The sequence below is a fragment of the Plectropomus leopardus genome, chromosome 4 (genome assembly GCF_008729295.1).
Source record: "Plectropomus leopardus isolate mb chromosome 4, YSFRI_Pleo_2.0, whole genome shotgun sequence".
NCBI lineage: Eukaryota > Metazoa > Chordata > Actinopteri > Perciformes > Serranidae > Plectropomus > Plectropomus leopardus.
The window spans coordinates 9,556,057-9,581,104 of record NC_056466.1 but is presented as its reverse complement, the minus strand read 5'-3'; the positions used below and the strand labels follow the sequence as shown (position 1 = coordinate 9,581,104).

Below are 25,048 nucleotides of genomic sequence, written 5' to 3'. Positions count from 1 at the left end.
CTTGAAACAAAAGAGGTTCCACAACAAAGCCGAGGGTTAAAAGGCCTTGTTGCTGCTGGAAGGGGCTCGGCTGCTGCTGGCATGGAGCCACCCCAGTATGTTCACCCCCATGCAAACACAGTTACTGGCATCCAGACGCTGTGACTGTCACACTACACTGACAAACTTGTTCTTAGTACAGTGGGGTGTCAACACAGCGATTAGCGTTGGCATTTATTGCTATGAAAATGTCCTCCCCGGGGTACCAGCAAGTCACAAAAATCACAAAAGTCAAAAACTGGCTTACTGCCACAGTCAGCTATAATTCCAAGTGTCTTTGCAACTTTTATTGCTCATTAACAAAGCATCTCTTAGAGAAAAGAGCGCACATTTTAGAAAACTGAAAGGGCACAAATGGAAGAGTGAATTAACTGGTGGCTAAGGTGACTGGTGGGGCTTCATCCTAGCTTTTAAAGCTTTATGTAAAGGCCAGACTTGACTTCACTGACACAAATACCCAAAATATCTTTATGCTATTAGTGCATACCAGTCAACACTGATGGGACTTATTTAAATGACTCAGAAAGAAATGCCCCAGAGGGAATAGCGGAGCTGCCCCAGCACTTGTCAGAGCTTGTTGGAGTGCATGGAAGTACAATATATACAATTTTGAGGATAATACCAAAATGTATGTTTTAGTGCTTTAAAAAATCCCATAAATATATTGGTTAACATTCAGCATTTATCCACTGTTGTGATGCGGCTTTATGGACAGCAATGCCGATCAGTCGGCCAACTTTGGTGATCTCCTGACTGTTTTTCTCGCCTGACCATGACACCCGTGCCACACTGCATGCGTGAGCAGTGCGTGTTCGTCACCAAACCAGATGTTTCTTATTTCGGTACCCATGTTAACAGGTTAGAGCAGCCACACTGCTGGCGTGAGCAGTGCTATTCAGGCACTGCTCAGCTGATTCTCAGCTGCGGCATATCTAGAGAGTCTCACTGGGGTTTTTTTCATGTGATGCTTGCAGTTGTCAGCAAAAACAGACAGTGAAGACTGTGTTTTGATAATTATAATGACAGTGTACCATCTTTTTACTTCAGTTTCAATGTCTGTATCTGTCACAGACATGAGGAAACACAAATATATCTGTTTTACTCAACCTTTCCTGTTTCCGTTTCAAAATCAAAGCCCTCTGAGACCGTTTTTGAACAGACAGAATCCCTGCAGTTGTTAACACAAAGCCTTTTATTGTTAAATATTTCTAGGACCATGTTGTTGCCAATGCAGTAACTTGCATGGCTTTATAATAAAGTGGAGTATGTGCTTCTAATTCCGGTTGTGTTAACCACAGACCTTTTTTCAAGCTACTAAACAAAAGTCCATTCAAAAAACTCACTGACTTAAGACGAGGTGCTGAAATGCTAACTCTTTGCCAGGTTATGAGCCTCCTTACGCGGGCACTCTACAGAGCAGACAGAGGAATATGATTTCTTTGTCTGGTCAGGCTTTAATGTACTGTACACATTAGTCATGAATCTATGTGGAACTTACTCCACTTCCACTATGCGGTTCTATTTGAGTGCTCCACAAACTCCTCCCATAATGCCTCTGGGCTACTGTATTCGACTCAGAAGCAAATCCATGCTGAGCTGAGGTGTAAGATAGCAGCCAGGCTGGAAGATGTGGACTGTCTGACACGATCCAAACCCCAGAAGCAGATGGGTATGTGATGGCAACCGCAGTGGAAAACACAACCAAAAACCATCCACGGTCTGCCCATGCCCAAAATATCAAGCTTAAACCTAATGCCCCCCCAGTCCCCAGAATAGACTCTATTCACTCAACACTCCCAGTAAATTACAACAGTCTGGGCTGCTGCCTCTCACTCTGAATGAAGAGACATCTAGCAGTAAACATCCTCTTATCTGTCCATAATGAAATCTGAGTCTCAGTTTGCGTGTTACATGGTAGCTGTTTTTTTACCTTTTCATGAGGAATGGGACACACTCACGCAACAACTAAAATAAGCCGACATGGACTGACTCAGAGCTCAAGCACATTCAGTCGTGAGTGCTAAGTGCAGCCAAAATGCCCTCAATCAAGCATCTGTTGAACAAAATATGTAACACTGTACCACAATTTAGCATCTACAAGCAGTATATAAACAATTCTAACACACTATAATGTAATATAAGCAGATATAAGGACATTTTTAAGTTTTTATTAATAAAAAGTATTGGTCAACACTTAGAACTTCTACTATGAAGACACATTTTATATTATTATCACTGTTTTTTACTCCATTGGATTGTCATTCATTCAGCTGTGTGCACCCACACATGGCTGGGCACATGAGGAGTTACAGTTGTTGACAAATGCATTAACCCTTTAAAACCTGAGCAAATGTGCTTGATTTCTTTCAAAAACAAGGAAATGACCTGAAAAAAAGTGCTTAAAAGTGATGTTAATTCTGTGACATAATCTTAGATATGTAAAAAATGTTAACTATAAATACAGTTCAGAAGTCGCTCATTGCCTTTATTCCCATGTTTTTGAAAGAAATCGCACCAATTTTCTCAGGGTTCAAATTGTTAATTAACCCTTAGAGCTCCTCACACCTTTGTAATAATGTGCTGTAACCCATTTATTAAATATCTATATACTATTCATGAATGATAAAAAGAGGTAATGTAACAGTTACAAAAACAAATGACTCCCTGACACGTCAGTTAATATATAATCTCTCAATTATGCAATATCCATAATATAAGATTAAATCAAATGAGCCATTTTCACAGCAACAAATCCAGTTATTTGCAAGCATGAAAACGACATTGAAAACAAGTCTCCAATTTATCTTCCTTGTCCTTGTGGCAGCAATCGAACCACAGAAATCAAGATAAGGAAGTCCAAGTTTATCTTATGACTCCTTGCACAGAAGGCAAGTCCGGACCAATAAAGCATTGCAGCCATTCCAACATGAAGGTTGAGATTTGGGCGAGGAGGCAACATCACGTGGAGAAGCATGATGCGTCGATTTCTAACACTCAGCTGTTAATGAACACGCCTCCATTTGGAAACAGGAAGGTGTTGGAAACTGATATGATCATCGAGGGATTTGGGAAACAATGAGGAGGCTGAGCCATAACTCACTGTAGATGACTATAAAGAGCCTAATATGAGTAGGTTTGACCACATGTACCACAGTTTTAGTGCTACTAAAAATGCAACAGCGGCAGCGCTGTGATGAAGGTGGTCTATGAAGTTTCGCTCCATTTCACCTTTTTTAAAAATGTCATCTACTACGGTCATACCTTGCTTAACTATATGCTACACTTCCATCACGTTCTCCAGTATTGATCTGTTTGGTCCATAAGCTTTCAGAAAACGTGCACAAATACGTATGAAATGATCATATACTGTATACATATCTAACACTGAGCCAAAATAAGCCTTCAGGGGGATATACTGGCAGAAATGGAATTATAATATACCTTTTCTTTAGTTTATAATAACCTGAAAATAAGAATAGTTGTGTTTTTGTTTACTTAGAATGAGATGTTTTCGATCTACGTGGGGAGGAGGAGTCCGCCATGTTGCACCACCATGTTTCAACAGTAGCCCAAATCGGACAAACCCATACTGGCTCTGGATAGCGCCATTCACATTTTTGTGTTGGCTACTGTAGTTAGCAGCCTCTTCAAGACTAGCATCATTCTAAAAATACGGATTTTTAAACTGTATTTGTATCAGTTTAAATAACCAGGTCCATTTGTTCTGGAGAGAAGGCAAACTGTAGATATTTCAGCCCCTGGAAAAAACTTCCTGATGGTCTGGAGCTTAAGTTATCAGAGAAAAAGTTGAGCACACAATAACGCCCATCTTTGACATGCCAAAAAGCATCGGAGAAACTTTGATTGGTAATGTGAAACTGCTTCATTCAGTGTTTTTATGAGCTGATCCTTTTGTTTTACTGAGAATAATTCAGCTCCAGGCAAAATCCTCCCAAAAAATTAATACTTAAGGAACTCTAACTGGGAGAAGTTGAGTGCAATCTCCAGTCCTCACTGCTATATGTGACAAAAAAACCCCTAAATCTAACATACTGAGCTTTTGATGAACAATATCTTTCATTTAAGAGACATTTAATAATTCAGTGGAAAACACAAGTCCTGTCTTGATCACAGACTAGTCGAGTTTTTCCTCAGATTCCACAGCAGTCACGTGCCAACACTCCATTTCTGACATGTCAACTTTCTTTTCAAAGGAGTCTAAAAACTCATTCATAAACAGGGAAAACACAAAAAAAGGGGCGGAAAAAACTAAACAATTCAAAGAAGGCTTTGGGGGCTTGAATGTCCCAGATAGCAAGAAAAGACCTTGTACGTCCGTTATTCCCAGGAAGGGAAGCGGGACTTGAAAACAAAAGTTTTATTCATGCTCAGAAGCAGAGAGAGACATGAATTCTTACGACAGAACAAATTAGACCTCTGATTATTTCATCATGTTCTTCTGAAATAGCTATGAATATTCATGTCGAGTTTACAGCTTTTCCCCTCTGACTGAAGAATCATTTCTCTAACAACAACATCATAAACATAATTCAGTGACCATAGGAGATAACTTACAGTTTCGGAGAGAAAGCCTGGACCCAGTCTCTCAGTTTTCAAATGAAGAAGGCAAAAGAGAGCAGTGCTCGGAGGGGCAGAGAATGTGGGCCTAGCCACTAAATTGCAGTGAACCCCGCCTAAACTACTATATTTAAATCTAACTATAAAACAGACGCACATCATACGTCCAGACCATAAAAAGTGCAAATGCTCAGACTACAAAAAGTCAGATTGGAAAAAAAACTCTTTGCATGGGAGTTAAGTCTTTCCACATGGAACCAAAACCTAAATATACTCTAATACAGTCAGTTATTCTCTCAGTTTAGCCAGAGAGGTTAACAAATGACAATAAAGCCTGACAAATTCTTCTAAGCTGTTTCTCAGCAAAAGCCAACAAAAATGTCACAAGAGTGAAATAAACTGTAGGATGATTCCATTCATAAGCTTTGGCAGGGGGTCTCTGAAAATCCCCTAAAGATGGGGTTTTTGTATCTGCTGCCAAAGCAGTGCCCTTTATTAACCACACACCAGGCCGACGCCGCAACTTTGCCTTAACTGCGGTCACTTCCACTTTGAAATGGACCGATTACGCCTTCTGTGCCTTTGTGGTGGGTGCAAGGAAGTCAGGGGGTGCCGAGGAAAAGTGTCTATTCAGCAGCCACGTCCTGTGCACCTTTGATGGCGTCTTGATACCATTTCTGTTTAACAAAAGAACAATTCTGAAGTGATTCTGTATCAGATCCCAACAAAGGTGAAAGAAGGTCAGAGGCCATGTATTCATGTGAACAGTGTTTACAATCGCAAACACTGCTTCACAGGAAGGCCTTTCTTGAATTAATCCAGTTAACTGCTTTTTAAACAAATATAAGACAACCGACAGACCTCCAAAGAGGACCAAACTGTGTCCATACAGTATTATATAATAACCTGTGCCACACAAAGATAACCTGCATCAGCAGAGGAACTGTGGTAACAACTTTCAGCTAAATAACAGGAATACTATGGACATATGGCTTTTTTTTTTAAGTCTTTTGGCACAAGTCCAATTTAAGTTCAAGTCTAGTTCAAGTGTCAAGTCTGTAAAAGGAAGTTTGAGGTCAAGTCTCAAGTTCTTTGCAGGAAAGCCCAAGTCATAAAGTCTTCATCTTGAGAGATGAATGACTTGCAGTTTGTTTATGAACATTAAAATGATACCAGGACTTTTTTTTCAAAGCTTTTACAAAGTTATTTCAATGTACAGGCCCAATAAGTAAATGCAGTAAGATGTATGCCTGTGTAGTGCCTGCACAGCAATGTCTTATGTGTCTTTTATTGTTACATATAAGATTTTACTAGGTCAAAGATAATACTTTAATGTTTTTGCATTAAAGTCTACAGTCAAACTAAGTCTTCAGGATGAAGCCAAAAAAGTAAAATTACCTGAATCTTTTGCATCGTTTAGCCTTTAAGCAAGTCCATTAACGACTGTCAGACGCACAGCTGACTTTCAAAATGTTATCAGACTAAATAGATCAAATGCTGATAGTGAAAGTCATTCAGCGTTGACTGTGACAGTCAAAGAATGTATCCACTGATGTTTCTTTTACAATGTAAGTCTATGGTTTGGCTACTAAGTCAAACCAAAACCTGGCACAATATTGCAAACTGATCCGCTGTCAACAAATGCTGAAAATAACCGCTATGTTGTTTTGATGAACGATAGCAAAGTGCTAACATCACTGACAAACATATTTCATTTCCTGTGGCTACTTCATAATAAAAGTCATTTTTCACCAGTTAAATGTTTTAATGTGAAGCTGCAGCAGTAGGGAAATTTTCTGTTTGCTCTAACAGTAACTTAATTCAACACTACAGATATTAAACTTCATTGACAAATATCGTTTCTCATAAGATAAGAAAGGAATGTCCTCACTGTGGCAACAACACAAAGATATAAAAAATTGGGGCATAGAGTTAAAAAGACATTAGCATTTTCCATCAAAAGACACTATCAAGTTAAATTGTGGGAATTGTGGGATCTGGTGATGTTGGAGCTTGACCTATATTGGGGAGTAGAAGCTGGGACCAAACAGCGAGGGTCCTAACTTAATGCAAGGGCAATACTAAATCACTAAAGTATCCCTTTAAGTTGACGTATTTGTGTAAATATTTTAGTTTCTGGTGGGTATCTTATTATCAAATATTTCGAATAAATCATTCTTAAATGCTTTGGTGGAGAAAGAATATCTTCTCATGCTAATCAGACAAGTCTGATTCTAATAACTTTTTAGCCAATTTCCCTGACTATCTAGTAATCTCATAAAGAGAGCTGCGAGCAAGACAACTGTGTCTCTTTTTTTCTTTCCATTGCTCTCTTCCTCCTTCTCTGTCTCTCAGTCTTTAACACATATCACACCGCACTAAAACGGCACGACACATCCAGTGATGTTAAGAACGATCAGCTCAGGTCATTTTCCCATGAAAACAAAACCACAGCCTGCCACGTGCCCACACATGCTCTATCTCTCCAAAGTGCATCGCCATATCTGGATGACGTCATCCTAAATTAAGCTGTTGAGAGCAATGCCAGGGAGCTGGAGGCCCATGTGCATTTACCCAGAATGCAGACAGAAGAGTGTCAGAGACGTCTTGCTATGAGAAGAGATCTGCCAACTGCTGCAGGAGACAAATAAAACCCTTCACAATCAAAAACAACATCTGGTATAAAGCACATGAAAACAACCCCCAGCATGTGTGAGGTCCCGGTAATAACAGTGCGAAAACATCCGCCACTTTTTTCAACCACTCGTGTCAGTGCATGAAACAGATTTTGTTGGTATCGGAGTTGGGGCTCTGCAAACAAAACCTCAAAACCTTTTCATGACTTTTCAAGGACAGATAAGGCAAATTCCAAATTGTGAAACCATGCGCTTCACTATGTCTGCAGCACTTGACAGCCCAGTTGTGATACTTTTCAACACAGACACACACACGGAGGACAGTCTCGCCTCCCATTACAAACACACTCTGTCACATATAACCTGTCTTAAAGGGGTATAACCTTTCTTGAAGGGGAAGGCTTGGTGGGTATTAACCATGGGAAATAAGAACTGTGTACGTTTTCAATGAAATTTGCCTTACTTCACATTGCACGTCCTTTGATGTGACTAATATGAATCGCAATGTTGATGCTGAAACAACATTGTGCGGCCCTAACCGCTGATTCCACCGGATGCATGTCGATTAAGTTATATCTGTGATGCAGTTTTGCTCCATCCTCAATCCCTCAGGGAGCGTTTCAGAAGCGGAGTGTCCTGCCAGCTGATACAGTAGACTCGCTGAGATTGTTCTTATTTTGTCATTTTCCCTTGATTTTGTGGCCATCTTTCCTTGATTTTTGTGATTCTACCGTAGCTGAGTGGGCTGCATATATAAATACTTCCCTTCTCTGTCTGTTTAAATTGTGTTTACTGATGTTTTTAACCACTTTGTTGTGCTGTAGCCAACAGTCCATCCAGGAACAAAGTGAATCAAAGAATTTTGGCGTTGTTTCAGTCAAAAAACATGCTCATCTTGATAGTTATACAGATCAGTGAAATAGATGTAGGTTTTCCATGACCGTGGGAACCCTGACTTCACTCACAGATGTCAGCAAAGACCCTAACTCACCCTCTGCTCTGTCTTACACACACATAGCCCTTGAGCACTTCCAGTTAGCCGTCCAACTCACAAACAATGGCCAATCCAAAAAAAAAAGCTTCCGTCATAAACCTCTCCACACATCAGCCTCACAGTTAAGGGTGAGCATCTGAAAACAGGGGACCCTTTTCACCGAGATATCACTCGGTGTTTGATAGGCCAATAAATATTTGAGTGGGGAACAGCTCTCTGAAGGGATGTTTTATGGTGCCAAATAACAACACCGTCTTCCAGTCTGTGCCTCTGCGCTGCACAGGAGTCTCTAGAAAATGAAATGTTATGGGACTGGGACTTGTAGGGGGAAACAGAAGCTTAAAGTAAACATGGCCATGCCCAACCTCGCTCTCCCTTTTATCACCTCCTCCTGCAAACACACAAAACCGTTCACAGGAGGACACTGTGTGTGTGCACGATGATGTGTGTTTGCGACTCAGCGGTCCAGCTTTCCCTACGGTCCGACGAGCACTTCCCTTTTGACAAAACCCCGAGTCTCATTCCCCCTCGTCTCACAAGATAAGCATTTCCAGCTGGTTTCACAAACATTACAAATGAGATTCAATGGGTGCCACAGATTGTGTTGTTCTCTCTCCCTCCCTCTCTTTTTCTCTTCTCACAGTGACTAGCCTTGTCTCCAGAGACAGGGTAGCTAGGGAAACTAGGCCACAGACTGGCCCGCTGAGACAGAAGAGCCCAAAACACAGCACAGCTCAGCTCAGCTCAGCTCCGAGAAGCTCATGTTACACTTTAACTGTACTTATAGTAGCCTGGATACTCCTCAACAAGCCTCTCTACAGAGCTGGACTGATTTGGGAATCTCATGTTACACTAAACTACTCTGTGGAAGCAATAGCTGTGCATTAAGAGTCAGAGCTGCATTAAAAACATATTTCAGCATAGCCTGTGTCATGAAAAGCAGATCATTAATTCACTGTCTCTAAGCACTAGAGAATTCTGCCTGCGAGTGTATTTTGTCACTTTAGCTTGCCAAGAAGAAATATTTGTTTTCAGATTGTGGTTTTAAGGAATACTTCAATATCTTTTTAAGAGTATGATGGAGCTAGAGATGCTAACTAGCATAAAAAACAACTAACAGCAGGGGGAAACAGCTAGACTGGCTCTCTCCTAAAAACAAATTACAAAACCTAGGGTTAACCCTTGATACTCAGAGATTCAAATCATCAGTCAGAGTTGACTGAGGTTGCTTCAAGTCAAGTAATCATTTTTTTTCTCCCAACGTTAGCGCAGTTAGTTTGACTTCTATGTCCTATGTTTCTATGTAAGCAAGTCATCAAATATTCATATTGAACAGCCAAATCCTATTTGACTGGCATAATTCTGAATCACACAGCTCTAGTAAAACCATAGCTTCATGTTTTTACATGGCAGATACACCGAGTTGATAATAAGCAAGCCTTAGAGGTGCTTTAGGCATATTTTTGAACGTTGGACCAAACCAGGCTAACTGTTTGCCATGCCTTTGTTTTTAATGCTAAGCTTAAGACGGAACAGCTGTCTTTTGCAGGTCATGTTTCCCCCACATATACGATATGCTAACGTTTTTAGCATGACTGTCATTTTACATTACATCAATTAGCTTAGTGGCTAGTGGACTTTTCCTTCACCAGACTACATGTATTATTTATGTTTTCTCTTACTCACCGCTGGTTTAAGTCACAGCATCTCCTGAAAGAACAGCGTGGATGAATTTCAGCCTGCATGCACGTTTTCTTTCCGTCTAACATTGTTGAAACAGAGCAGCTAATGTAACGTTAGCAAGAAGCTAGCGAAGTGCAGTGCCTGGCATGTACATCGTGTTTCATAAGTATGGCTTTTGTGTACATATGACATGCACTCTGTCTGTTAACCCTGAGTTTCTCCGAAAACAAAACATGTCGACACTGATGATTTACTCCCAAGTAAATACCAATATCCTCATCGTCTTTCTCTTGTCTGCTTGGCGTCATCTGCCTGACACTGTGTTACTGCGACACAGAATTTCAAAAATAAAGGCGCATCTAGAAGAGGATGATATGGATTGATGTTTACACTTTGCATCAATGACAGGTGATCATTGCTCATTTAATATGTATATTAATATATATATCGATGCAGATTGATGAACCCCTACTATAATATTAGTCAGTCAGTTGTTATCACCATGTCCCCAGCAGAAACTATGCTAGGTGATAACTATAATAACAGTAATAGAAACATGACTGATGATAGTTGTATATGACAGCATATGTGAGAGGTATCAACCATCTAATCTTACTCAACACGAGAAAGCCAATAATCATATTTCCCAAAATGTCAAAGTATTCTTTTAATCATTACACAAGGATATGTGTCATTATTCCGCATGGGAGGTTAATGACACTGAATTGAACTTTTGTTTGTGGAGCTCACAGCACTGAAACATGACATTTAAAAACTTCAGCAGCTATGTGTCATCCTGAAACAGCGTCCTGATTACTCTACATAATCCACTGAACACGCTTATTGCTGGTAGAAAATTCTTCCAATGAAACTGTTGACTGTGGATCATCAAGGGCAACCATGATTGTTCTGCAAAGAGATGTATGAAATGTTATTTAACATTACATATAATTGGCAGACGCTTCTGCACGAAGGGGATCACAAGAAGTATATATAGCAAATAATAACAGAGATATTAGTCTCTGTTTCCTACCCAGGGACTACAGGTGTGAATTAGCTTATGGCTAACTCTGGTACAGCTCAAAAGCTGCATATCATCCCAGCCAAATAGACTGGTGCAGGAATGAGTCCTAAAACCCAGAAATAAGTTTTCATATTTGTACTCCTGGACATATTCCACAGGACCAAAGCCAATCTGGAGCTTTTATACTAAACAATATGATTAGTTCGTTGTCATCTGAATACACACATACATACATTTGATTGGCAATATGCACCACTAAAGCACCTTGACACACATTTCACATTATTATCTCATCTTAAAGCCATGTTAACATCTAGTTTTAACCCCGTTATTATTTCGGCTGATATCGTTCTTAGGTGGGGCATAAATAAGTTTGTGTTTAATCAAATAAACACAAACTAATTGGCAGACAGAGAACCTGGGGGCAGGTAGTTCTCCAGTATGGGAGTGCCAATGGGTTTCAAGAGCTTCAGGCGAACTATAATTAAGCTGTCATGTGGAGTCTACTGCGTGCACTGTACTTGATGGGTACTTGAAGGCTACAGAGTACATACACAATACCCACAGAACGAGAGGAAGGGGGGTTGGGATTGTCAATCGGGGCCCAGAGCTCATTTTTGCCCCGGAGCTCTGTATAGTGATGCTTCGACAGTGTCAGAGTTTGGGTATCAGTTTCACGGAGGCCACCCCATGTTAAAAATATATACTGATAGTCCAGTACTGTGTCTGGGTGGTATTAGCTACTCAGTCAAGTTCACAGATGATGTTTTGTTCTGGATGAGAGAATCTATTTCATGTTGAAAATTCAAATCATAATTCCATGTCTTGTAAAGCAGCTACAGTACATCTGATAAAAGGACACATATGGCGAGAGCCCTGTGAATTCCTCCTTTCAAAGCAGAATAAGCGTGCTAATTGTGTGCACATATCGTTAGACTCAAGGGCATGCAGGGCTGAAAGTGCATATGAGCAACTCATTTATTATGACTTGTTTATGGGCTCAAAATAGGATCTGAACTGGGGCCATGAAGTGCACAGGCCCAACACAGCCTCTCACTTCTAACAAGTGCAGTATTGGTGAAGATGGCCACAGGAGGGAAAAATCAGAAAGGTAATAATAATCGCTGTGACATACGTCCTTTAAAAATGATTGACACAAGCGTTAAAAACAAAAAACGGCTATCAGATGGAGTTGAAGCTACTAAATAGAAGGTTAGATGATTTCTGTCAACTGCTGATTCCAACGTCACTTTCAATCTCAACTTTTACCACGGACAAATGAAAAAACGGAAATTTCTAATGTTCAACTGCGCAAACTCCATCTGCTGTTGGAGATCAGGTCATACGATTGAACATTTCCTGAACAGCAACTAGATGGACTTTGTGGTGAGATTATTTTGTCAACTGGATACCAGATAATTCAAGTTTTTTGTTGACTACATCACTTCAGTCTGGTGATTAAGAATACTGAATAAAGCAGGTCCACATGACAAATCAGTGTTTCTCCGATGCTGTTTGGCATGTTAGAGAAGTCCCAGCACACGTGTGTTCACCTTTTTTCTCTGATAACTTATGATTACGCAAGTATTCAGGAGGTTTTTACTGGGAGACGAATTATTAGCAGAGGTCTCCTCCTCTTCAAAACAAACTGACCCAGTGTTGTAACTAGTAAAAACAAAAACACTAAAAAAAAAACATCAAAACACTAATGGCTCATCTCGAGATATTGTTTGTCTGTTCTGGGCTACTGTAGAAACATGGTAGTGCAACAGAGCGACCTCTGTAGTCAAGAACTTACTTTCTATTGAGACATAAACAGCTCATTCTAGATAAAAACACACATTAGTTATTATTTTCAGATAATTATACACTCAAAAAATATACTTATTATATTATATTTTATTTTATATTTAGTTTCTGCCAATATATCCCCCTAAACCCTACACACTGGACCTGGAAAAAATATGGTCTGTTCCTATGTAACGAAACACAAAACTGAAATGTAAATAGTGTCCAAATAACTCAATTTCATTCTAAAGTGAGGTTTTGATCATAACTTGTACTACTAGTATGACAATTTGTAACCCAACAGAGGCTGCCTCCATTTCACACTTAGTAAATCCATTATTGCACAAAACCTGAACAACTGATGAGGCAGTACATTTTTGATTGATTTCTTGGAAAACTTTTGAGTGGTCTTTCAATAAAGGAGATATTTCTGTGTGTGCTGCCTTCGTTCTTTTAGTGCCGAATGGGAGGAGAACTTGTATATCTCAACAGACCTTCATTTGTTCGAGGTGTAACCAATCATTTAAGAATGGAGAATATATTCTGAAGTAGAGACACTTTGAGTTATGTGGACTCAACTAATTTGTGTTGTTTTACCTAAGAATAGACAATATTAAGTAAGTGTTATTAAGGGAGAATGACTATTCTTGTGTCCACCTTATAAGGCCCAAACTGAGCAAAACAAATTAAGATCGTAAGATATGTGCAACAACTTCCTTACCTACTACCATCAGGTAATAGTTTCATTTTAAGGACCACTAAATTGACACACATTAGGCTCGTCAACTCCCATTTGATAAGATATGGCTTTAAGGACCTCCAAATGAAATTACTTTGGTTGCTGAATGTGGTTAAGACATGAATTCATAGTTGTCCTCTACAGTTAAGGAGTTAACTGTGAAGGAAGTGATCAGAATTTTCTAACTTTCAATCACATTGGGCTCAACTCTATAGTGAATTAAATAGTGAAAATAAACTAGTCCTCATTTTTTCTGGGGACCCCCTTGAACTCCAAGGACCCCTAGTTGAGAACCCTTGAAGTAGCCAAACACTGTATATGACCTAACAGTTTTGATTCTAAACGTCACTGATTTGTCTGAAGACTAGTTTTTCATTTAGTTATGATTATATTGACATATTGAAAATAATAACCAGGTTACAGTGCTGATGTTGCTGAGGCTATTTGTTCGACAGTTGGGAGGAACAGGGTTTGCTGTCACATTCATAAGATCTCGTTCCTCGGAGAGCGCTGTTAAACAATGTTGGTACTGACATTTTCAGAGTTGAGGTCATTGGGGTCACCTACACGGTCATTTCAGGAGTGAGACAGTAGAAGTTGAGGTCAGAGGACTTGAGCGTTTTTAATGTCAAAATGTAAATATTTGACTCCTCTGTGTTTCTCTTCTAGGCTTTTACACAATGATTTTATGATTAAAAACTTAAAAATTATACAAAGTATGAAGGGAGAGCTATAGTTTTCATAGTACTGTCTTAGGTTATGACATGTAGTTATTAGTTTGCAGTTGCGGATGTCTGTCACGTTCTCTTTGGGTTTAGTTGACACACGTATTGTAGTTTTGTTCCTTATAAAGTCATATAAGAATGAAAAAATGCACATATAGGAATGATTTTTCCAGCTTATGCTCTCTGCATGATGCATGAGCTGGCTAGGTTGTTGAATTTCAACTAAAGATTTTCATTGAATATAAACTTTTTAAACTGATTTTTTTTAAGATTGCCTCCATCCAGCGACCAATCACTGCTCTCCATTCCACGTACACAGTAAAAAAACCAAAGGTCACCGAGCATTTTCAGTAGTTGGCCATAGTAAACTATGGAGTAGTCTCCCTATGACAATTTGAATTTCCCCGTGCATTGCTACCTTTAAAACCTGTCTTTAAGACCCATCTCTTTTCTTTAGCCAATATGATGATGTATTTTATTTGGCTGTTTGTCAACGTATTTTCTGTGTTATGTTTTCATAAAGATATTGTATGTTTTTATTCATTTAGGCTGCTTACATTCTCTCATTTATGACTGTATGTATTTGATCAAATTGATCTCTGTGAGGCACTTAGGTCAATGTTTGTTGTTTTTAAATGTGCTCTATAAACGAACCTGACTTGGCTTGACTTTTGTTTTCCCCCATTAAAATAAAGTATACATTTATTGGTTTTATTGTTTGTATTCATTTTGTTGACAGTCGAACTAAATGTGTAGATATTCCACTGACATCCTTGGCATATTTCTAGTTTTATTTCTATGCAATGCTAATCTATTTATGCGTCTGCATGTTACTGTATGTGTACACACCAAGCTGCTCAAACAAATTGCCCCTGGCGCCAATTAGTCTTAATCTGATCACATAGGGACAACCAATCCTATAGTGCATGACAAGCAATCAAACGATAAGGATGGTTATGCAAGTATACAAAACATATTTGACAGTCTGTAGTTTCTTATTAGGCTAAGGTTAGGGAGAGTAAGGTCCCTTAACTCCTAACTGACATTTAAGACTTCCATTTGGCTACACGTTGAATGTACTAAATATGCAGCTTTTTTAAGGGGGTTAAATGAAAGTAAAAAGTGTTACTACCAACCCTGTTCCTCCCCACAGGTATGACAGCTCACTTGTGATGATGAACTACGTCTGCTGAAACACCATGAGAAGGTTTAGCTCGGACTTGCTTGGTTTGTTATTTAAAAAATCTTCCTAAATCAGAGTAGCTTAGCCGAGCTGTGGTCTTCACTTAGCAGCTAGGCTACATTAATTGGACTAAATGCAGTGTTTAGGTGTCACGCTGAGACTGGTAACAGGCCAGACACACACACACACACACAGAGAGAGAGAGAAACACACACCGCTGACACATCTGAACGGGACAAGGTGGGATATAAGGTGACATGGATGAAGCATGCAGGCAACTCACGTAGTGCTTAGACGGATTGCGCCTCTTCTCCACGTCCACGACTTTCACGTCCAGCACAGTCCGAAACTGCATCTTGACCCTGCAAAGGCTATGCATAAAAGCGGCAGGCAAGGCGGGCAGGCTGGCAGGCAGCTGCTGCGGCTCCAGATAATGCTATCTTGGTATCACGAGAGGGAGATCACAACATTCATCGCTGTGTCATTTAACAATTCAGCGGTCCATTAAGAGATCAGCTCGCTCGCGGCCAATTTGGCAGCTCTTGCTCCGGCTCCGTTGACGCAACGAGCATCAATCTGATTAGAAACTTATCGATAAGCCTGGTGCTGGTCGCTGACGGTGAAATATCCAAAGCAGAGAGCGATGTTCAGCCACACACCGGTGGCGGGCGGCGCGCTGATGAAGGCGGTCACCTTAAAAATAGAAAAAAAAAAGTCAAGAGTTCCTTTGTGTCTGATGCCTACAGAGGAGGCATATGCATACCTGAAGGTTACAAGGGGGGGCTGGATGAATGCAAGGAAGCCGGCAAATCCAGCGCCAAACGCCTCCCGTGCTACAGCAGGCGCAGTGAATTTAGGGAACGGAGTGGGATGGGCTTCACGCACGTCCTCAGGGCTACTTGGAATAAAGCACATACACTGGCAAAAAAAACATTTGGCTTTTCTTTTCTCGACAAGAAACGTGCTCTTGTGTGGCAAAATTATGAAGCTGCCGAGATCAACATAATCATTTCATCCCCGTAACTTTTCCTCCTTCCTTATAAGAGCACGCAATAATGTTACATAAATGTGCCAAAAAAAAAGCTTTTGATTTCGACACAAACTACATGTTATTCGTTGAAATGTTGCACAACAGCGTGGTAATGAAGCCCCGATCAGTTTGTTCACACTCTCCAGGCTCTGAGTCATGAGCAGCTTTCTGGCCGGAGACACGAGCAACTGGAAATATGGATACAGATGTTTCACAGGCGACCAATCAGCAGCAGCCTGCTCTACATGAGAGAGCCAATTAACGACCAAACACTGCCCCCCTGTGCACACAGCAACACGAGCCCGCACGACTGTAAAGAAGCCCAGTTAGAGACTGGACTTTTTTTTTTCCTTTTGGCCTTTTTATGTATAGTTCATAAAATAAATACAGCTAGGATGCATTATGACCCATCACAGGTTTTTAAAGTGAGATTAGATCTTTCAAGTCACATATGAAAACCAAACTTGTATACTGAACAAACATTTCCCACTGAGCAATTTAACGCTGAAAAGAATAAAAGTATTTTATACCTCTATTTGTCTTTACACATTTAGCTTTTTTTTTGTCTTTAGACGTTTAGATTTTGGTTATTCAAGGCTGAAAAGTGAAAATCTAGTAGATGTTTCAGTCTAAATTCAAGAGTAAACAAAATCTGTGTATATGACAAGAAATAAACTTAAAAATGTATAATGTGAACACAGATATTCAGGACTTTTGTTAATTATTTACAGTTTTTTTTATGCGTTATTAATGTATTTTCAAATACGGTCTAAATTTGGGCTATATGTATCTGAGAAATCCTGCACTACAACAGGGCTAAAGCTAAAGATGGTGTTTAAATGGTGTCTTTTGCTCAGTGGGTTAAATGCAACACTTCTGTAGTGCTCCCATTTTCACAGTTAGACTTTTAATGTATTAAATTTATATATTTTTCACAATTTTTAGTCACAACTTTGTTTAAATCTGTGTTAGTGAGCACTTCACAGGTGTGCCTCGGGATGGTCAAGGCAACCCTAAACTGTGCAGTGAATTCCCCATGCCACCCTCATTTAAAGCTTGCCTGCATGATATTTTGTTAGTCTTAAAAGTGAAAAAAATAAGTTTACACTTAGAGGTTCTGGTATATTTTTTATTACCACTGGAAGCCACTGACTAATCATGCTGTTTGGCTTGCCCCTAATGAAGTGTCAGCTTAGTGACACTACCATAAGACGTCTCGGTGTTGTTTCCCTGAACTTGTTAGAACATCCAACCGGCCTCACAACCGCACAAGTCAGTTATGATGAAGAACTGCTGCCTTGTGAGGATGATGAGCATCATTAGCATCACAGCTCATCATTATCTTGGAAAAGGAGAAGTGCTCACTAACACAGATTTGACCAAATTTGCGATCAAAATTGGAGAATAACATATCTATTAACTCTATTAAATGGTCACTTAAAACTGTGAAAAATGGGAGCAAAAACAAATTTGCTGCTTTTACAGTTTTCTGAGTGTTTTTTATTGACTTTTCGATATCCATGAGCCCAAGGCTCCAACTCGGCAACTGCCACAGGACTCCAGGGGCCCTGAAAACTCCAGCCTCAATGTGTGTCAACTGCTTACTTGTAACTGAATATGCATATGGGAATATGCAAGGCTGGATTAACAACTAGACAGAGAGGGCAACCGCCCTGTGGCCCTGTATCTATAGGGGCTCCAAACACCTCTAGTTTATTGTGAGGCAGCTCATTTGTGGATTTCAATTTAATGGATTAAAATAACGTATAATGAAAGAGCTTTCAAGCAAATCATATATTTGTAACTGAAGAGGCACTCCACCAATTTTACGCACAAAGTTTAGTTTAGTTATGGTGATGACTGTAAAAACAGTCGTACTTCTCTATAGCTCTGCTGGGACCTTTCTGAAGTCTCAGAAAACTGTATACTTTTATTTAGAAATGGCCCCAGGAAAGGTCCAGTGAATGGGCCCCAGGCCTTGCAAATCTGACATAGTGGCCAGACCGTGGAATTACAACTGACATGACGTGAAGCCACTGGGCTCAAAAAGACAGGTCCCCATAGACTTTCATTGTAAACGAGACATCTGTAAATCAGTGGATACACTTTTTTGAGCATCACTACCTCTGCAAAATATCTCGTTTCACTATCAGAATTTGAACAGTTCCACTGATAACATTTTATAACATTTTCGCCGCAGGACAAAATGTTATTTATCCCCATTCAAGTTAGCGGAGGGCCAAACTGGAAGTTAGCCGCTTGTCCAGCTGAAGTCTATAATACATAGTGCCATGTTTATTGCGGCAAATTGACATATTTCCTGTTGCTCTGTCTAAAGAAAAACACAATATAAAGAAAAGCTATACAAATTGGACATAATGTCAGAGGGATGGGGCCTACAGGGGGGCCAGAAGCTCAATTTTGCCCCAGGGCCCTGTTGCAGATAAACATGGCCATGCATGAGCCTTATCTTTGTTGCCTGGTCTGCCATTAATTTCCTGTTTATTTAAACATTTATATCATAATACATATTTACAAAAGCGGCGTGCACAGTGATCCTGAAAGCTTCCCTGATGCCCATTTTCTTTGGCATGGGCATAAATTTATATTTAACTTAAAATTCAACCTGAAAACACTAACATTAAGTAGTATTTTAAAATTCATTTAAAAAAATGGAGTTGACTACTTTTAGCAAGTGCTACGTTTCACAACAGTCATGATGAAGAAAGGCATGATTTTCGTATTCAGTGCTCACATGTTGGAGCAATAAGCCACATTAGCCATAGTATATACAGTAACACTGGATTCCTGACCGCACCGTGCTCAAGTTAAAACGCAGTGTAGTGACTGTCGCTGGTGCTGACAATGTCACTGTTGCACTCCAGTGATTTGAGGACCAGCTCCAGGGCCACTTTGCTCACATTGAGGCTGTGGCGCTGCCTGACTGCAGACAGGATGTGCAGGATGTGGCAACCCTTCTCTGCATCTGGAGGCACACAGGAAGAAGCAACTGTCAGCACACAGACATGTATGCAGCCATGGACACTAAGGTTATATGGAGACCTTAGAGTATCACTTGAAGAAAGGAATTTATGGAGTTAAGTTTTTCAAATGTTCCATAAGTTATTTAATATTTTCATTGGAATTATTTTTGTATAAATATCCGCATAACAATGAGAAATTGTTTTTACAAGTTGTTTCACCAAAAGGCATCTGCTCCTCTACATAAAGAGGCGATTACAAAGTGACATGTGGTAGGTGAAATTATTGTACTAATTTGATATTTGACAAGCAGCTAAGAAAAGCTTTCATTCTTGACAACATTCACAAAGGAGATTGTCACTGAGTTAAACTGAAACTACAGTAGGTCCACATTTATAAGTCCGAGACTTAATTTAGAGCAAAACAGTTAGTGCACTTACACTTCTCTCTCTTTGAGTCCTCCCTGATAATGTCCTTGACGGCTATGAGCAGATCTTTATCGTGCGCGGTCACCTGGTGAAGTACAACAGCATCAAACAGACATCCATAATGAATCCTCCCAGTAATAACCTACTCAAGTGGGAGGAAGTTAATGAAAGGGGACCTCTTGTGCTTTTCCATATTTTGTGTCTGATATATAAAGCGAGTTGAACCAACAAGGATTAATTTAATCTGAGATTAGCTCTAATAGTAGTTTAGTTAAACTAGGTTTAAATGAGTACATTTAAAATTAAAATTAAGCAGAACTCTGCAGCACCATTTAATCAATTTATTTATTTAAACAGTGATTCAACTGTGAAAACAGAGATTAAACTGAGTTTAATCAATATATCATATTGAAATTAAAATAATAAATAAATAAAACTTAAATAATTAAAATAAATACATAGCATGCTGTCTGCAAGTGTTAAAGAGAGGTGGGGGGGGGGGGGGGGGCATTAACTGTCCAATCATTGGCTTTTCTATTACAATAAATGTTACAGATGTCCAGCACAGACAAAATGAGGAAAATAGTGTTTTTGACTATTAAATGATGTAAACATGTTCTAGTACAATACCAAATACAAGTATGAAGCTGAAAATGAGCACAATTGGTCAGTTTTTAAGATATCTCGGCTTACATGATAGATTTCATCCTGGGATTTGACCTTGCGGTACACGACGCCCTCATCCTGTAAAACTTGCAGGGCCTCCTTCAGAAGCTGGCGTAGCTGCTGGCATGCAGATGGACCCGCCACAGGCTCCTAAAACAGCAGCAGAGAACGATGATAACGCAACAGCACTGGAGTGAAGTTAAAAATGGCACAAACATCCACTATGGTTTTATCAAACCACCTTACAGTCAATATTTAAATGTGGAGGTGGGATGAAGCATTAAATAGAAACAGTGGGAAAAAAACCGTGCAACATCTATTACTGTTTTTGTTTCAGTTATAGAAATCTGAATAATTTTCTGCTGTGAAATTGCACTGCAGTGTGGAAATATCTCAGTGTATCCTGTCTAGTTTTGTGAGGAAAAAGTAACACCCAAACATCAAATGAAAGAATACAAATTAGCTTCTGTGCTTGAAATCAAATCATGGCTGTATTTCTTTATTCCATTCGTCAGCCTCACTTTAGAATGACACTTCAAATAAAGTCTGACGTTGGAATACGTTTCATCCCATCACCACCACACGTCTTCAAAAAGAAACAGTTCCCATATTATTATTATTATTCTGGCGTGTACCTGGTCTGCTGATGCTGTTTGAGGCTGGCTGGAGATCAGAGGCTGCAGGAGGTCTTGAACATCATACGGTCTGAACCTGGTCACCGACTTCTGCTTGAAGAACTCCTTGATCATATTTGTTGCCTTGCTGAGGGAACTGATGGTTGAGTCACTGAACAACAGACAAAGAATCGGGCCTCAGTGAAATGTATACTTATCCTTAAGCCCTTGAGACCTCGTTTCTGTCAAAAACATGGGGAAAAAGCAACGAGCAACTTAAGAAGACATGGCTCTAAAAGAAGCAAGAAAATCATAAAAAGTCACGGGAAAAGTATGTATATGTATATTTTTTTTCCTGTAAAATAAATAAATAAATATTTAGAAAAAATATATACTTAGAAAATAAATTCTAACATACATGAAGCATGCGACTTAATAGTCCACCGGAGCTTCCAATGAAGAGGCTAAAAATTGCAGCAGAAGATATCAGATATGTATGGCACAATGCGGTCACATTAATGGATGAAACAAAACACAAAGGCCTTTTTTCCATCATGCTTTCCACCATTGAAGCTTTGACGCTTTTTGAAATTTGTCACGTCACTACATCCCCTTCTTCTGCAATGATTTGGCAGCACCTGACTGAGCATGAGTGCCACTAACTGTTTATCTTGGTGTACCAATTGACATTCATTTGGATGGAAACCTGGCTGTAGTGTTGTTATCTACTGTGATGGATGTTTGTACCCGGTTGCATCGGATTGCAGCTGGAATGGTTTGTCATAGCACTGTCTGTAGAGCTGAGGAACCTCCATCATCCACGCTATCTGGACCGCCATCACTGGGTCGTCCACTTTATCTGGGAACACACACAAACACAGATATACACATGACGAATGGGCAGAGCATATAGATGGTGTGTCCTCTGAAATAAAGAATAAGCTGTGTGTGGTTGTGTGTGTGTGTGCGAGAAAGGGAGACACATGTAGGCTACCATAAAACAGGACCGCAGTGCTCGGAAAAAGAATGACCTTGTAGGCAGGAGGGTGTGGATAAGGACTGCGTGACCGAATACATGTTCTTGTTTTAGCATTTGTAGTTTCTAATGAACCATCGGATTAATGTTGGGCATTTTATTCCAATATTTAAAACATACCTGGTCGCTAGATTAGTAAAAATGAGTGGTAAAATTTGACATTAAACTGCCACTGTGGCTTTTAAAGGACAATTCTCTGCACTCACAGAAGATGGAGGCCATGATTTCTCTCTGTTGTCTCGACGTCTTCACCGGTCCTCTGACTCGCAGCAGCTCCCCGATCTCCAGACGGCAGCGGCTCTGCTGGGCCTCTCTCAGCTTCTTCAGTTCAGCAACCGGGTTGAAACCTCCCTGAGCGCCATCACTGTCCCCCCCCCCTGCTGCAGATGACAAATTGACAAAGGATAATAAACAATGGGTCTCATGTGAGAAACAGGTTCTCTCTTATTTTTGCTTGTATGCACAATTTATTTATTAGTAAGAGGACTGCTTTTCCTTTTAAACATTTAAGTCATCTTGATCTATGAAATGTATTTAAACCTTTTTGCATGCATACTTTTACTACTCCAATACATTTCTCTAAAATCACAATTACTTTAAGTTTATTTGTCACTTTCATTACTGCAGAAGTTCTTCTTATTACAACATTTTTGATGTTGTAATAGTTACAAATATATATCATATCATGTGCTGTTTGAGTCTTTGCACACGGTACAAAACCTGCCCTTATACAGTGTTCAGGGAGTGTTACCTGCGCTAATAAGTGACTTATGATCAAGTGGGATTCATCATTGAGCACACCTGGGTAAGAGCAGCTATGGATGTTTAAGAAGGTTTGGTGCATCTGGAGTTGACATCTGTTATACCTACCCTCCCCGTAATATTAAGACAAAATATGAGAGAAATTTAAGAGATTGTTGCTGGATTAGGCCATATGATTTGTGGATATAAATTAAAGCATTAATAACTAATTTCTGAAGTACATGTAGGTGTAGGGGCCATGCGCACTGTCATAACATCCACACTCTAATTAGCTGCTTGCTGGCCACCTTAGCAGTTGTGTCTCTATCACTGGAGATATCGCTGTCAGTAGAATTGAACACGCTGTCAACAAACTTTAACATGTACAAAACACAACTGTGCTAACAGTGAAATTCATGCAAATGCAGACTCACATTTTGTAGGATCCCCCTCCTCTTTCAGCAGGTCACTTTTCCAGCAAAGGCAGTTTATTACGCCAGTACCATCATCCACTGTGAACAAAAGGACAGATACTCAAAATCAGAAAAGGACTTTTTGCTTGTAAAGAGAATGAGAAGTCAAGGCAATGCTATTTTTAGGCCTTCATATAATAGTTGGGTGTGTTAGTTTGTGAAATGTAAACAAAACTGGTGTATTGTCAAGGATGGAGACTTTGCTAGTGTTTAGCCAACACTGCCATAGTGGATCCCAAAATGACTCCCAAAGACAGCATTTACAGTAAGAATATTGCTAAAAAAACTTATATCAGCACATAACTGTTACATGCATACAAACACACATACTTTATGAAATATGAACAAGCAAAATAGCTTTGCTCCACACAGCAAGAATACCTCCATAACAGAAGAAGTCATCTCTTTCTCTCTTGTAAACAACCGTCCCAAGTACATCGACTTTATAGATTGGATGTGAGTTGTAGAAGTAAATACCTGTGGGACATAAAACGCAGAATAAAAATAATGATCTCAAAGCATCAATTGTTAGCATTAGCATCACTCACTGAGTCTAAAAAACACACACACAACTGAGTCAACTATTAACCATATAAAGACCTTCAATGGTTAAGATAGACTTCAATAGATAGATAGATAGATATAACGCATATAGCCTATAGAATTAAAACCATTTTAAGACACTTTAAGGACCTGTAGACTCAAAGCTGTCAAAGTTGTGACAACGATGTGACAATGATGATATTGATGTAAAAGGGAACATTAAATGAAACAATGACATGATAAGTTAAATATAAACATGACAGAATAAACACTTCGAAACGTCTGATAAAGTTGGCTATGAACTTACAAAGTAGATCATTTGTAGCTAACTTGCTAACATCGCATTTACAGTTGTTGAACTTCAGACCAACAACAACACAAAAAACTTTTTTGTGTTTGTGTCTATATGTCTCTATCGGTGTTATTACCTGGCACCTGTGTGGACTCCGTCATCTGCAGGATGTCTTTGACATAGAGCCTGGCGAAGGCAGAAAAGATCGGGTCCAGTCCCCACAACATCGACGGGGGTTCTTCGGCTGGATCCATCGTAGCAGCCTGCATTTCATCATGGAGAGTGAAAGCACAGGTTTTCGTTATTTATACAAGGAAACGGAGCCAGTTAGCTAGCTAACCGTAGAGTCGCGTGGAGTGTCTTGACAGGAACCCAAATATTGGTCACGTGACGTATTCTTAACTAAATATATTATTTATTTTATTTTTGTTATTTACTTTGACTCGGCAACATGCACGCAAACATGCTAGAAAGTATCAAGTTGATTAATAGCGTTAAAATATTTATGTTTTAAAAAAAAATTACTAGTTGGCGCGTTCCTGTTTCGCAATGGTGTATGGGACATGTAGTTTCAGGGACACAAAGAAACCTGACCGTGTTCTGTTTCTTGAGGCGATGGTGGCAGACTGACGCCGCAACACTGCAATTAACAAGTAACACATGGTCGACTGCTTCTTTTTCTTGGGAAAAGCATGCTAAAATGTCGTCGTGAATGCTTAAATGGTCTGGAAATGGCCGGTTGTGTTTGGTCTCCCGTGCGGACGAGGGCAGCAGAAGACTGAAATTACCCCGCCAACTGCCAAAGCACGAGGAGCACGAAGAGAAAGAAGGGCAGCTGCGCGCAGTCGTGAACG

The 25,048-nt window shown here is 39.7% G+C and overlaps 2 protein-coding genes across 9 annotated transcripts in view; both read right to left on the bottom strand.

The window, feature by feature from the left end:
- sh3pxd2aa (SH3 and PX domains 2Aa) overlaps positions 1-16,504 on the bottom strand; it is a 127,125-nt gene extending 110,621 nt beyond the window's left edge. For 4 of the 7 annotated variants that reach the window (XM_042484764.1, XM_042484765.1, XM_042484766.1 and 1 more), the window contains exon 1: positions 15,673-16,504. In XM_042484764.1, the coding sequence (XP_042340698.1) occupies positions 15,673-15,768 (96 nt within the window). In that variant the 5' untranslated portion in view covers positions 15,769-16,504. Of the gene's footprint in view, positions 1-4,614; positions 4,687-15,672 lie in introns of those variants that run through there. The other 3 variants (XM_042484769.1, XM_042484770.1, XM_042484771.1) reach the window with 3 other exon arrangements.
- Positions 16,505-18,642: 2,138 nt separating this feature from the next.
- On the bottom strand, positions 18,643-25,020 carry stn1 (STN1 subunit of CST complex). Of its 2 annotated transcripts, XM_042484544.1 has the most exons (10): positions 24,789-25,020; positions 24,331-24,457; positions 23,741-23,836; positions 23,321-23,398; positions 22,352-22,525; positions 21,857-21,968; positions 21,131-21,281; positions 20,523-20,645; positions 19,842-19,914; positions 18,643-19,405 (listed from the first exon to the last, which is right to left on the bottom strand). In XM_042484544.1, exons 2-10 carry the CDS (start codon positions 24,446-24,448, stop codon positions 19,248-19,250), a joined length of 1,083 nt encoding a protein of 360 aa, XP_042340478.1. In that variant the 5' UTR covers positions 24,449-24,457; positions 24,789-25,020; the 3' UTR covers positions 18,643-19,247. The 2 variants fall into 2 exon arrangements, with proteins under 2 accessions (XP_042340478.1, XP_042340477.1); XM_042484543.1 differs by lacking the exon at positions 24,789-25,020 and having other exon boundaries at positions 24,331-24,550.
- Between the last annotated feature and the right edge of the window lie 28 nt (positions 25,021-25,048).